Below are 14,749 nucleotides of genomic sequence, written 5' to 3'. Positions count from 1 at the left end.
AGGGTGCTGGGGGGCTGTGAGAACTGTGGAAGCCTCCAAGGTGGGGCAGGAGGGGGAGCCTGGAGCTGCTGTCTGGGCAGATGGGCTGGTCTGCTACATGGAAATAGCTGTTTTTTTCTTGCTGTGTTAGCAAAACAAACCCAAATCGGCTTATGTCACCGCCCTGCCTGCAAAATGCCAGTAGCTTTTCCAGTTGTTACTGCAGGAGTCACCAGTGGCCAAGATGCTTGAGGGAGATACTTGGGCAGGCAGCTTTGGCACACTCAGGAGCTCTTGACTCGCAACTGTGCCCCAGGAACCCAAGAAACTCTGGGGGGCTGGAGGGACCTTGCACAAAATAGGGCACAGATGGAGCTGGTGCTGGCTCTTGCCAAGGGAGGGGATAGCCCTGGCCATAACAACACCACCCAAACAAACAGATGAGACAGCCCAGGTTTTGTGAGGGCTGTTGCCGTGCGGTCGGGGAGCACTGGCGCCTGATGCTTCAGGATAGAGCCTCACCCACAGATTCCTATCAAAGGGCATTGACAGCTGAGGCATGCTCAGTCTAATGGTTAAATTAGCTGGAACAAGGTCTGAAGATAAGATAAAGCTGTGCTTTCCTGAAGAGGCTGCTCTGCTTGGCGCTGGTTGGGTTGTTTCCCTGTCAGGCTATGAACCTTGATTTGAAATGATGCTTTGGGTGGGACCTGGGTTTGCTGAAAATACCACCCCTGCCCTTCTCCTGCTGCTCCCCGGTGCTGTCTCTGCCCAGCACTGGAGCTGCCCACTGGATGACCTTGTCTGTATGTGTGGGCATGGCACCATGGGCAGCACCCCAACAAAGAGGGATGAGCTGGCTGCTGCTCACTGCCACTCCAAGAAGGCTCCCACACAGTCGGTTTTGTGTCCTGTGGGACCCTGGATGGCAGAAGGAGCAGTGACCCCAAATGTCAGCCTGCTGCAGCATTTCCAGCCAGCTCCCTCCAGCACAGTGGAACTGCTCCACTGAGCAGGGTTTCTCACACCAGCATTCCAAGTGTTTATGAACTCAGTCCTGTAAAATGGGCAGGAGGCTCTATCCCCTGGGCTCCCGAGATGCTGCTGTGCTCCAGGAGCACCTGTAGCCCTTCCTTCCTCCCTGCTGGGGCCTTCTGCCAGATGGCTTTGCTGCGCTGCCCCAGCCCTGTGCATGCCTGCTGATCAGGGGGACAGGCGTGGGCAGGGTGCAGGCACAGCTTCCATGGGGTGCAGGTTCCAGGGCTGTGCCCCACAGCAGCCTTCCCGCTGAGATGGGCTTGCTGGGATTCATGTAGGTTTGCAGGGCACACAGCACCATGCTTTGGCTCACTCCTGGTGAAGCAGGCTGGGTGTAGCCCGAGGTCTGTGGGTTCTGGTAACCCAGCAGGGCCAGCCAGGACAACCAAGGAGCCACGAGGGGCCAGCAGGCACACAGCCCTGTGCAGGCAGGGCTGGCAGAGAGCACCATGTGGCTCGGTGGTGCCTTCTTTGTGAGAGTGGCCCTGGTCCTATGCCTGCTCTCTTGAGTGAACAGAACAATCTCCAGAAAGTCCATGGGGACATGGAGAGGAGGGGACAGGCTCTGCTCCAGCCGGGTCACTCGGTGTACGGTGCCATGCAGAGGCACCTGCTGGCCCAGACGGGGTGGGAGCATTCCTGACACAGGAGGAGCTAGGCCAAGTGGTCCATGGGGACTGGCCACAGGGCTGGCCAGCTGGAGGAGACTTGCAGGAGGGCAGTTTTCAGCTGCCAGCTGGCACAAAACCTGCCTTAAAAGGGATTGCAGCTGAAGGCATCTGTCCGAGCCAGTCAGTGGCCCCAAAGTAGCCTGGCACTGTGTAGGAGGGGAAGCAGGGCCACCAGAGGGGGGACAGGACATGTCCCCTACATTTCATCAGGGTGCCAGCTGGACCCCTCATGGTGTGGGGAAGGGTCCTGGCCTGGGTAACCCAGCTGGGTGCTCACCCAGTGTCTGGGCACAGGGGATGTGATGTGGCTGCAATAGGGTGCCCGCATGTACTGGTGCCTCAGGGCAGGGAGAATGGGGCGGAGGCAGGGTGGAGGCCCTTGCAGGACACTCTGCCTCCCCTCCCATACTGCAAGACACTGTCTCAGCGTCTCAGCATGACTCACGCCTCAGCCAGCAGCTGCTCCATCCTGCTGGCGTGGGTGCTGCCCACCCTGCTGAGCCCAGCGCTGCCCTTGGAGTAGGATGGTGCCCCCCAGCCTGCAGCGGGGCTGCCAACTGTGGGATCACAGACCGGGACCACTGGCAGCAGCAGGGAGCATCAGCAGGGGGATTGTGCTGGAAGGGAGGCTCCTGGTGCCCGGCTGGGTTGTAAAGCAGTCCCAGCTGAACGTGAACTTCGCCTCTGGGCACAGCTTGCCGCCTCTCCTCCTGCACCCACGGGTGGGATCCGGTGTCAGCAGGGCCCTGTTTGTGTGGGGAGGGATGCCTCGCATTTCGGGAGGCAGTCACTAGGCGTCCCGGCGCTGGCTTTCACAAGCCCTCATGACCTTTCCAGCACAGCAACGTGCCCTGGGGAGGATTGTTTCATACAAAACAGACCTTTGGATAGGCTTTTCATTTCCTTCACAGCCAAGCACAAAGGAACAACAAGTCCTCCCCCCTAATAAAATGACAAAGTCAGTGACACAGATGGGCTGGCTCTCCACAGTGAGCGGCGCCGTGTGCCGCACCCACGCCATTCCCACTGTCCTGCAAGAGCGGGGTTACAGTCCTGAACTCCCGCCTGCTTCACCCCGCACCCCAAAACTCCCCATGGGCAGGAGACCCTCCCTGAGGCTCGACTTTTATGCTCCCTTGGGAGAAAAACGTATCTGTGCTCGGAGGGGGGAGCCCAGGCGGGCAGCACCCCATGAATCCCTGTCTGGGGATGGGGTTAATTGAGGGATGCCAAGCACAGCTCCCGTTCGGAGCGGGGCTCCCGGCCACCCCCCAGCACACGCGTGGGCCGGGCTGCGGGGGGGACAGGGCTGTGCGTGGGGGCAGCGGGGTGTGGGGCTGTGCACTGCAAAGGGCGCAAGACCTGCAGCTGCAGGGGTTGCAGGGCCAAGGGGTGCGGGGGGTGTAGGGCTGGAGAGGGCGCAGGACCCCGTCTCGGGAGCCCTGGCAGGGCCGTGCCCCGGGCTGTCCCCTCCAGCTGCGGGCGGGGTGCACATCTGGGCGGGGCGGGGCGCACATCTGGGCGGGGCGCACATCTGGGCGGGGCGGCGGGGCGGGGCAGGCGAGCAGTGACTTCGGCGGGGCCGGCGTGGAGCATCCCACAGGCGCTGCGAACGGAGCCCCGAGCCCAGCCGAGCCGACACCATGCCCAAGTGTCCCCGCTGCCAGAAGGAGGTCTACTTCGGTAAGGGCTTCCTGCCCCGAGCAGCCGCCCCCGCCTCGGGGCACCTGCCGGGCACCGGTCCCGGGCTGTGGGTCCTCTGGGCACCCCGACTTCTGGCCCCCATGCTGAGCACCCCATCTCTGCACATTCCTGGGCTATCCCAGAATTGCTCAGCCCTGCGCTGTGGGTCCCCGGGGTGCCCCGGGTGGGTGATCCTGTAGATCCACCCCCAAGGAGATGCCTGGCTGCAGAGCGCGGGCTGCACTGGGTGCTTCCAGAGCAGCAAGGCAGCCCAGCCTCACTTCCTTCCCAGCACAGCCCGCAGCCCTGAGCCGCTTTGGAGCCCAAAGGGCCAGCGGGTAAAGCCTGCTGCTCTGAAAGCCTGGGCAGGTGAAGCAAGCACCTTCCCAATGGCAAATCCTGCCCTCGGGCAAGTGCCTGGGTCAGTGGGTCGCCCACGCGTTGCTCTGCTAAACCTAGCACAGCAGGATGACACCTCTGGGTGCTATTTTTAAGTCGCTGTTGCAGGGTAGGTGTGAGCCTCGTTGAGCTGCTGTCTGCTGCTGGGCTTCCCGCAGATGTCTTCCCTCCAAACTGGGGCCCCAAAGCTCCTGCCCCTTCTGGGGCCGTGGACCTGCTGTCCTGTCTGAGGGTATTTGTGGGGTTTGAGCTTCTCACTTTGCTATCAGCTTTTGGAATGGGCAGGTTCCTCTGCCAGATCTCTCCTGGCATAGCTGAACTTGAGACTTGCCTGGCATAGCTGAACTCGAGGGGGTTTGCTAGGAGCAGCTTAGAGACACTTCCTGCTTTTTCTGACTTACTCAAGATGAGGGATCTGGAACCCAGGTGCCATCACTGACTTCTTTCTCTGCTTTATTTCCTGTGTCCCAACTATTTGTGCTCAGCCAAGGAGCTGGAGGCTCAAACACAGGAGCTGCTCTCTGTGCCTGTCGGCGGTGCCCACCCTGGGGAGCTGTGCTGGGGCTGGTGTGGGCGCTGCCCAGAGCTGCTGGGGCTGTGGTTCCTGCGGCTGGGGAATGTTCCCTTGCCTTGAACTCACTGCTTGCAGCCAGGCTTTGGGATGGCAGTTCCGGCACAATAGAGTTTGTGGCTGCCTCCTGCGACTCGGGCTCCTGGCGTGCCTCATTTACCTGAGTGCCTTGATATCAGGAGGCAGCGAGGCGCTGGTGGCAGCGTGTGCCTTTCCCTTGGGTCTGGGTCAGTCCCGGTCGGGGCGAGCTGGGTTTGCTGTGCCCACAGGTGTGGCCGTGGAGGAGCTGGGACAGCACCGTTTGATCAAGGAGGGGTTTGACCTTGCGCTTATCCCGCTTGCACTTATTACAAAATGTGTCTGTTGATGCAGAGGATGAGGAGGGTTCAAAAGCTGTTGGAGGACCAAGCTGGGTGTATGATTTCTGTGCCTGCAGATTATCCAGTGTTGGCAGAGGAGGCAGAGCAAGCCTGGCTCTGGGGCACCCTGAGGCTTTTGGAGCCTGGCCGTCCTGCTTGGGTGTGCCTCAGGCTGCTCTCGGCTAAATCGTGTCTGTAGAGAGCAGGGGTGGGGAGGAGGTGATGCTGAGAGGACTGGGATGGGGTTTGCAGGAATTTTGCCTTCATGCCCGAGTGCTGTAATGAGTCTTAGCAGAGCTCCTGCCCAAGAGCTGGTGCAAATGCATTACAAGAGGTGGGGAGGCTGTGCTTCTTGCAGAAACCCTGTGATAGGAGGGTCCTGCCTCGGGCCAGGCTCAGGCTCCCAGGGGCACCCGGGGGAGGACACTGTTGCTGCTGCCAGGCTGTGGGCACAGGAGGCCCTTTATGTCACTGGGGAATGGCAGCAGGGCTGCCTTGTGACATTTGGGCATTGCCCCCGCTCCCACCTCTGCAGCCACCAGCTTGCTCCTTGCACAGGCATGTTGTGGGCATATTGAGACTCCAAAAAGGTGCTTCAGGCTGCCCAGAGCTTCCCAGGGCATGCACTACCCACACTGGCTTGGTCCCATTTGCAGGCATGGGACAGTGTTCAGACCTGGCTTTGACATGATTCCTGTGGACAGCTCTGTTTAATCACTTAATAAATTCCAGGAGCTCAGCTGCCAATATGAAGAGCACACATGCCTGCAGAAAATACCCTTCTCCCCTGCTGTGCTCCAATTAAAAGGCCCCTTGTGCTCCCCCCTCTTTCCACAAACATGTCCTGGCTCCCATGTTGTCCCTCCCATGGCTGCCTGAACCCCTGCCAGGCTCCAGCTCTGCTCTGGTTTGCCATGGTGCCAGCAGAATCCGAGGTGTGGCTGGAGTGGGCTGCTTTGTGTTGGCAGGGTGTGGCAATGGCTTTGCTTCCCCAGTCCTCGCCAGCATCCCCTTTCACCCCTGCCAGCTCTAGTGATTTCTTGGGCTCTAGCTCACTTGGGAAAAATTAATCCCCTTGCAGGCTGAGGTTGGAAGGAGGGAGGTCCTCAAGTCTTTGGAAGAGGGGGTAGAAGTCAGTCCATCCTGATGGATGAAGCCCTGCTCACCCTGGGCATGGCACCACTGCTGCGGATCCACGTTCCTGCGTGTGCACAGCATTGCGTGTGCACACTTGGGTCTGAACATAGTGCCCTCTGTCCTGGACAGACAGACTTGAGAAAATGCCCAAAAATGTCCTCCCTAGAGCTGACGGCAAGGCAACCAATCTGCAAAACTAACTTGTGCCTGTTCAGTGCCTTAACTCACCCACCTCCTTTCCATGGCAGCCGAGAAGGTGACTTCTCTGGGGAAGGACTGGCACCGGCCCTGCTTGAGATGTGAGAAGTGTAACAAGACCCTGACGTCTGGAGGCCATGCAGAGGTGAGGTCTGCTGCCCAGCAGCTCTAGGTTTGCTCACCTGAGGGCTGGGACAACCAGAGGTGGGGCTGATGCTCTTTCTGTCTCCCTGCAGCACGATGGCAAACCCTACTGCAACCACCCCTGCTACGCTGCCTTGTTCGGGCCCAAAGGTGGGTGCCTGTGGCGGGGTCGTGGAGGGAGTGAGGGGGCTCGGGGCTCCTGTCTCCTGGTGAGCTCCAGCCCTCGGTGTGCTCACCATCCCATGGCAGTGCTGACCCCGCTCTATCTCTTCCAGGGTTCGGCCGGGGAGGAGCTGAGAGCCACACGTTCAAATAAGCCTCAGGTTGGTCCTTCCCTCGGAGCTCCCCTCCTGTCTCTGGCTCCATGGGCTGGCTGGGGCTGTCCTCCCTCAGGCCAGCGGGGATGGCAGGCCTGCCACAGCATCCCTCTGGGCTGGCTGTGACTCCCAGCCCTTGCACCAGGGCTCAGGAGCTGGGTGCCAGCTGCTCCTCTCCTCCAGCCCCAGCTGACTGTCAGCACATGCTTGGCTCCGGCACTGGGTGCCAAAGGCTATTGCTTTGTGACCCGTTGGCAAAGACAGGATCTGTCCTGGAGCACCGCTGTCCCTGGGATATCTCTGCTCCCAGCCCAGCCTGACTTCATCCACTCCTCTCTTCCATCCCTCTCCAGGTCTGACGTCCAAGGCTCCCAGCACAACCTGAAGACAGCACAAATACACCGCAACAGACATGCATTTTTGGTTTTAATTCACCCTGTACTAGACTAGCACATTCAAAGCAATAAGTAACCAAGGCTGGGCTGGTGTGGAGAGAGGCTGTGCTCCAGATGGAGTGAGGCCAGGGTGGGGACGTTGGGCTGCCCTGCCGGGTAGGAAATTTGGCTGATATTGCTGAAGGCTGCCTGGAGAGGAGACCGCGCCCTTCCAGCCAAAACCTAGCTCTGCTTCAGGCATCCAGCTCTCGTGGCCGGGCCCACAGTTGTATTCTCAGTCTTTAATAAATGAAAAGATGCTTTCCTCCTGTAGCAGCTGTGCTTTCTGTAACGGGAGTCCCACGGGACCTGCTCATGAAGCGCTTGCCACCTGCTTGATGCCCTGTGGCCTTTGGATTGAGCCCCACACTGTGTGATGGCCCCATGTGCCCTCAGCTGGGGCAGAGAGGTGTCTTGCTGGGGGAGGATCGACTGTCACATCAGGACAACCTGGTATTTGCTGCTTTTGATCTGAGCAGCCACCTGAAAAGGCCAAGGGAAGCGCAGGGTTACTGCTGAGGCAGAGCCAGCCTCCCCTGGCAGGGACAGCAGAGCTGTGGTGTTAGAAAGCAAGAGCTTGGCTCAAGAGCTTTGCTCGTTCGTGTTTCAATGTTTTTGCCCTACTGGAAACATGGATGACAGATGTCAAAGATGTCAACTTGAGGAATGTTTCTAAAATGATTTCTTAACCAAGTCTTCCCCTAACCTGAACAACTCCATTTACATATTCAGAGATATCTCATCACTCACTGGGATATTTTTGTCTACAGTTTATGCATGCATTTCCTTAGAGGCTGCTCTGCATTTTACTGCCACATCAGCCTTCCTGGGACTTGGCCAAAACCCTCAGGGGTTAGAGACACATGTCCAGTGTCAAAATCCTTGGTGTCAGAAGCAGCCTGATCTGATAAGCATCTTAAAACTTCCAATTAAAACTTGCTTGATGCTGCGAGGCGCTGCCTCGCCTCCCACCCCGATAGCACAACAAACACAGGCGTCTGTGTCAAAGGCAAGCCCTGGCTATTGCTGCTCGGCTGTCATCAGACTTCCCAGCAGCCAGGGCTTGTAGGGACCTCCTGCTCCCACTGCTGTCTTTGCCAGCAGCCTCCCGGGGGTGCCAGCAGCCTCCCGGGGGTGCCAGCACCCATGGACCTGTGGCTCCTGGCCATCCACACCCGTCCCTCTCTGCCAGCCTGCCTCTGGGCACGGGGACATGGCTTTCCCCTGCCAGCTGAGCTTCAAAGCAAACTAGTGATAGAATCTCAGCAGCCTGACTGTGCCACTGAGATAGTGTTTTCCCTCAGGCATTTAAAGTAATGGCAAACACAAGCCCTGTCATCCTCAGGGTTGCATAAGTGTGTCCAGCTGGGAAAAGGACCTGTGGATTTGGCTCAGGGTCCTTTCCAGCAGGGTCCTGCACTAAAGTTTCAGAAGCATCTGATTCCAAGTACAAGGGGCCAGGCCAGCAGGGATGAGGAAAGAACCAGTGAAAGGTATGGAAAGCAGGGGCTGCACAGGGGGAGGCTGGGGTGATCCAGCCCTTTTCACTGGCAGTGGCTGCAGCTGGGGCAGGAGGCAGTGTTCTGCTGTTTGACGTGTGCTGCTGTTTGCAGTGTGTGCTGCCTTTTGCTTTTGTCCCTGGCCATGGATTTGCAGTGTACTTGTGGTGGCTGGGGACATCTCTCCCTGACCTGGGTGCATGCAGGGATGCAGGAACTGAGCTATGCCAGGCCTGAGCTGTGCCAGGCAGCTGCAGCTAAGCCTGATCCTGCAGGTGCCTCACTCTATGCTGCAGAGGGGAACATATGTGTGCATTAAAAAAACAGGGGTCCCTCAAGCATGGGCTGGGGACAAGCCCCTTGGTATTGATTGCCAAAATCTCCTTCTTAGAGTCCTGTTTTTCTGCTTGCCCTGCAGTAAGAGCTCCCACTGAGATGGCTTTTAGCCCCAGGACTTTCTGCTGGGATATTCTTCTCCAAGAACTGTGCTTGTACAAGCCACACTCTCTGCCTGATCCAGCCTCAATGCTGTGAGGTTGGGCAGTTCAGGCACAGGTCACATCCACAAGGAGCCTTGGTCAAAATAAATACATGATAAATTGATTTTTTAAAAACTCGCTCTGGTCTTTGGAGAGGAAGCAGAAACAGCTGTATCTCATTTGGCTAGGAAATCCACGCCTGAGCCAGGCCTCCCCTGGATGCTCAGTGAGGCTCGGCAGCAGCCGGCGCGCCAGGGAGGTGGGCTGTCAGCAGACACAATCTTTTCTCCTTTTGAACAGTAAATCTCTGTGGCCTGCAGTGTGACTGCATAGACAGCAGTGTGGTTTCCAGTGCCTCTCATCTGTGATGCTTTTGGTTCTGAGCCTTGGCGGGAGCTTGGGACAGGCAGGACGGTCCCTTCCCTCCCAGTGTGGTGATGTCCTGGCTGTGCTGCTCCTGCAGCAGGGAGAGCAAGATGCTGAGGGAAAATCCCAGATTTCTGCCCGTCTGGGACAGCAAAAGTTGTTGGGTGATTTACAGCATGGTGATGCCCAGCACAAAACTTCCCTGCTTTGGTGACCTGAAACGCCACTGTTGGTGACTCTGAAGAAAAGGGCTGTGCTTCCTCTGCCGTTATTTCCTAAGCTTGGGCTGAGATCAGTCCGTGGGTTGTGGAGTGATAGTTGCTATAAACACTTCATCACTGTGACAAAAAAACAAACAACATCATAGTTCCTCTGGCAGCTGGGTGTGGGCGAGCCCCAACGCCCTGGGTAGGGAAGCAGAAGAGATTTTGGCAAAGACATAAAACAGGATGGGTTTAGAAACTTAACTGCTGCTGCTCCCCATCCCAGTGTTGTGATTTTCTGTACAGAAGAGAAAAGGAGAGGGGAGCAGAAAGGGGGCTGGGGGGCCCTTCAGCCGTGGGGGCACAGTGCAGGCAGGAGTGGCCAGTCAGGGTGATCTGACCCTGTGTCCTCTAGCACAGATTGACAGACCTTAATCTGAAGCACGGGACAGATGTTTCCCTGTGCCTGCAGCTGGCAAGGGAGGTAGCTCAGGCTGGAAGTCCTACAGCAAGGTTCTCCTCAGGGTCATGCTTAGGGAGGGCAGCAGGCTTGGCCCCTGGATAGGGCTGTGTTCTGGCAGTGTGGCTGCAGCCTTCAGGTCACATCTGGACTAACATCTGCTGGGTGCCCAGGTCAACGCTACCTTGCTGGGGCACCAACAGGGCCACTCACCCTCTCCTGCCAGCGCTGATGGGGACACTGATGTGACACTTCTACCACTTCCCTTGACGTGGTTTTTGCAGCCTCTGGCTGGGGGAGAGTGGCACAGGGGCTGTGGCTGCAGGAGCTTCCTGCTCTGTGCTGTGCCAGAGCTCATGGGGATGAAGCCAGGCTGGAGCTGGGTGGTATCCAGCATGCCACCACTCTGGGGATTTTTAAGGCTGATTTATGCTAAGCTCTGATATCTTTTAGGTCAAAAAAGTGTCTGCCCATCTCCTAACACCTCAGAAATCTGCCTTCTTGTGCAGACAGTGTGGTAAGAGGGGCCATGCAGCGGGTGTCAGGCAGCAGGAACTCTGCCAGATCGCGGGTGGAGATGGGACTTCCCATCCAGCTCTGCAAGGCAGTGGTTTGGGGAACCCCCATCTCAGCAACGGAAACAGCTCTGCAGAGGTGAGAAAGGGGGGGGTCAAACCTTCTTCCTGATGGGGAACAACACCTCCAGCAAACACTGAAGATACTGGAGGCAGAGGGACTCTGGGTATGACAGCCAGTGGTGTAACAAGAAGTGAATGGGAGCATGAACTGAAGTACTGGAACCCGAGGTCTAGCTAGGGAGCAAGGTGAGGAGGGCACAGGCTGCTCTGCTCTCACCCTTCCTGCTGCTGGTGATCCGGTGCTGGAGAGCAGTTGGCCGCAGAAAGCCCTGGGGGTGTTCATCAGGTCCTGGGTGGCTTACCCAGGAAAGGAGCAGAAGCAGAAAAGTTGACATCAGACACCTAGAGCTGAATTTTACTTTCACACCTCTTGTGTTATTTTCAATGAAACAGGGAGAGTTTCCAAGAGGGAAGGGTGCAAGGACTTCCCACTGAGGCCTCTGTCTTCATTTGGTGAGTCTTGTGTTAAAGGCTCTGGGGGAGGAGGTCAGAGGGAGTTTCCCTCTGTGCAGAGGAACTTGGCTATTAGAGTAAAAAGGCTGAAACTCCCATGAAGAGAGTTGCTGAGACCGCAGACCTCTTTTCTAATTGTTCCCAATTCACTTATCATACTGAAAGCCCTGCATCAGAGGGCCTCAAACACCAACACCTTTCTTAACCACCCAAATGCTGGGAACTGACCTTGAATTTTGGTGGTAGAGCCCACACACAGGCGTGCTGCTAACTGCCTGTGTCCCGGAAAACCTGCACCAGAGCATTTGTGGAGTCGTGACAGCATTGCTGCAGCCCATCTATGCAGGCAATCCGTGTTCACAGCCCTGTGCTTGCTAGGCTCCTTTCTGCCAGCACCATGGCCATGCTGCCAGGTCATGCCTTTTCCCACTCTGCTTAACCTGATGTCCCAGCGAGGGAAGAGCAAATGTGTATGAAAGGGCCAGGAGGGAAGGAGTGGAAATGTTTGCAGTGGAAAGCGGTGCGGCCTGCCTGACCTGCTCAGGGTGTGAAACGCTCTGGCCACCCAAAGCTTCCCTCGAGCAGGCAGGGAGGGAAGCTGTGCTCTGCTCTGACGGCTGCTCAGCAGATACCACACTGCAGGAAGGAGAGGGAAAGGAGAGGGGAAGAAGAGAGGTGAGGAACTCCGGCTACCCGAGCTGGTGGTGGAGCGTGGGAAGCGCTGCAGCCTGGCTTGGAGGGCTGGCCAGGAGACAGGCTGGCTCCCGCCCACGCCTTCACGGGGATAAAAGCATTAAGAAAAAACCCCAAAAGACCAAAGAAATTGTTGTTACAGGAGGAGAGCTCACACCTTGCCCTTGGCAGAGCGGGCTGAGGTGACATCAGGGAGCGGGCAGGGATGGCTGCTATCGCATACAATCGGCATGAGGCAATGGGACAGGGCCACCGTCATCACCCCTGGCAGCCCTGTGCATGCAGCAGGACCGTGTGTGGTGGCGAGTTGCCATGGCACGGGCGCAAACAGGCGCCCTTGGCCCCACTGAGTCACCCGGCAATGACACATCGTGCCGAAAATGGGAGACTGTGTGGCTGTGTGGCACCACGCGGGCCCAGGAACCCAGAGAGGGCAAAGTCCAGTGGCCTCTCCCAGCTAAAGCATCCCTGGCCACTCAGTATGTGCCAGGACTTTCCCTTCCTATTGTTGTCCCCACTGCCATGCTCGCCCTGAATCTGCCTCAGTGTCTGGGAGCCAGGGACCAGCTGATGAGCCAGCTCTGTCATGCTTCCTTTCTATAGAGAGGGTCCTGGGGGCTTCCACGCTCCACAATGACATCAGGGTTGTGTGCTGATGTCAGCCAGCCACGGCTGGTTTCCATCTGCCAGGACGCTATTGCTTGGGAGAGGGGAGGTGAGGGTGACCTGGATGAGCAGGGCTCTGCTGCCAGCGGGGTGTCATTGCCACCCGTGCTGGGACAGCACACGGGGGGCTGTCACACCATCACCTCCGTTGTCTGTCCATAGCACACGGTCCATCTCTGCAGCAGGAAACCATCGCCTTCCATTCAGCCTCGCCCACGCTGGGAGCGCGGCCCAGGCAGCCGGCAGAGCAGATAAGTGGGGCCTCGCGGGCCGGCACCAAGCACCCGCTGTGCTGCTGGGATGCTGGGAGCCTGGGATGCTCTGCCTGGCCTCCAAGCCGCCCGTGGCCGGCTGCCAGCCCTGCACAGTGCCAGGCGTCCTGTGTCAGCTGCGCCCACGGGGCTGCATGCCGGGGGAGCCACGGCACAAGGGACCGGGGACACTGGCCAGTTGTGCTGGGCCTCCACGGGGCTGGTTTGGCCAGCAGGAAGGAGAGTGGCACGGGGGCTCTCGGTGTGAATCCCAGCTGCTGAGTGGTGATGCTCGCTGGCCTGGGGGTTGGCTGGGGGACAGGAGCCCACAGGAGGGGTGATGGACACAGCCACTCACTGTGCGTGCACCGGGCCATGCAGGAGAGCCCTCGTCTCGGCAGCTGCCCTGGGGAGGAAAGGCCTAGACAGAGGAATGTGTGTGGGGACAGGGAAAGCTTTGAGCTGGGTTTATGGAGTGGTCAAGAAAACACAGGAAATTGGCTGCAGCTGAAGGTCCTCCTGCCTGGAGACTGCAGCAGGGACGGGAAAATAGACAAGCGATGTGTCATGGAGGGAGCAGACAGCGCCCGATAGCAGCAAGGCATGGAAAGCCAAGAAGGATGCCAAAGACAGCAGAGGATTGTCCCGGTTCGATAAGGCTCTGGGCAATAAAAAGGGACTTTATGCGCTGTTGGAAACCAAAGGCAAGGAACCATGTGGAAATGCCAAGCCTGTCAGGAAGGAGAGCAAAGAAGTGGATACAGATTGCTGAGCTAGAACTGGACAAGGGATAAGGAAAATGCTTTCCAGGCCATTAGGAAAGGAGGATGTGAGACAACAGCTGCTGGAGAAGATATTTTAAAAATCCTTAAGCCTGGATAACTCACACCCAGGGGTCCTTTCAGGGCTGGCTGGAGCAGGAGCCAGGATCGACAGGACAGGGAGAGCTCTAAAGCAGCTCTCTGCACTGGAAAGGGCTGTGCTCCCCGGCACAGGGGTGGGAGGCAGGGAGCAGCAACCAGAGGGAAGAGTGCAAACACAGTTCACGTTGCCTGAAGGACCCTTTGGACCACTGTGATTTCTCTCCTCATTGCAAGCGGCCATTTGGCTGCAAGAGCCTGTTCCGTAGCGGGAAGGAATTTCACATGTTGTTTCATGTTGTTCAGATACTGGTGGAAAAAAGAAGTGAAGGCATCACGCTAGATCCACAGTGAGCACATTAAATGGGCTATGAGCTGGGGAACTGGCCAAGAAACCATCAGTGGGGGCTTCCAGCAGGTCTCATGCCCAGGCACAGGCAGGATCCCCGCGGCGCTGGCAGAGCAGACCTGTGTCCCTGGCACACACCAGCTGTGCTCTCTCTGCAAACCCACAGCAGGCATCCATCTCTGTGCCAGGTTTTGGTTCTGTAAATCCCGCTCACGGCCGGACTTCCCTCAGGAGCTCGGGCTTCTCCTACAGAGCAGCTCCGTTTCTGCTCCCCTCGGGCCCCCAAGGATTAATCCCTGGGATCGCTTCACGTGGGGGGTTGAAGCCGGGGGACCCGCGCTGGCCGCACCGCGCCCCGCAGAGCGAGAGGCAGGCGGGCACACGGCAGAGCTCTGCTGCCCGCGCTGCCGTGCCGTGTCCCGGGGCTGTTCTGGCCGCAGCACCGCTCTGCTCCTGCCGCAGCCGAAGCCGCTTTTGCAACAGCTCTGTCCACCAGCAAGGCTGGGGGAAACTCGCAGGGTTTCCCCGGGTGTTTTCTGCCGGGCCAGGAGGGGTGTCCATGGCTCGGGAGGTGACGTGTGTGGGTCACCATGGGAGGTGACATGTGAGGGTCACTGCCCGGGGCAGGCCACGAGCGTTCTGTGCCCCGAGCCATGCGCGCAGGCGGAATAAGCGTCGGGAGCACCGGCGGTCCGGGAGGTGCGGGGAGATGCAGGGACATCCAGGGACATCCAGGGACATGCAGGGAGACGCAGGGAGACGCAGGGCGGTGCAGGGACATGCAGAGACACCCAGGGCGAGAGGCAGGGCTGTCTGCCCGCAGTGCCCCCTCCCCGCGGCCAGGCGGCGCTGCCGCGGGGAGGGCGGCCCGGAAGGGCGCTCCTGCTGGGGCCGGGGCGGCG

The 14,749-nt window shown here is 58.5% G+C and overlaps 1 protein-coding gene across 1 annotated transcript; it reads left to right on the top strand.

Annotated features, from left to right (window-relative positions):
• Positions 1-3,242: 3,242 nt before the first annotated feature.
• CRIP1 (cysteine rich protein 1) lies at positions 3,243-7,203 on the top strand. The gene is made up of 5 exons (XM_064427462.1): positions 3,243-3,371; positions 6,086-6,180; positions 6,272-6,329; positions 6,455-6,502; positions 6,850-7,203. The coding sequence occupies exons 1-4, from the start codon at positions 3,332-3,334 to the stop codon at positions 6,493-6,495; spliced, it is 234 nt and encodes a 77-aa protein (XP_064283532.1). The 5' UTR covers positions 3,243-3,331; the 3' UTR covers positions 6,496-6,502; positions 6,850-7,203.
• Positions 7,204-14,749: the final 7,546 nt, after the last annotated feature.

This window comes from Passer domesticus, chromosome 7 (assembly GCF_036417665.1).
Source record: "Passer domesticus isolate bPasDom1 chromosome 7, bPasDom1.hap1, whole genome shotgun sequence".
Classification (NCBI taxonomy): domain Eukaryota; kingdom Metazoa; phylum Chordata; class Aves; order Passeriformes; family Passeridae; genus Passer; species Passer domesticus.
This window is presented reverse-complemented; position numbering and strand designations above follow the sequence as displayed.

Bases quoted from the DNA above. Each gene is read 5' to 3' on its own strand.
- CRIP1 (XM_064427462.1), top strand. From the start codon at position 3,332: ATGCCCAAGTGTCCCCGCTGCCAGAAGGAGGTCTACTTCG. The intron at 3,372-6,085 runs GTAAGGGCTTCC...TTTCCATGGCAG, and splicing joins CCAGAAGGAGGTCTACTTCG to CCGAGAAGGTGACTTCTCTG. The intron at 6,181-6,271 runs GTGAGGTCTGCT...GTCTCCCTGCAG, and splicing joins CGTCTGGAGGCCATGCAGAG to CACGATGGCAAACCCTACTG.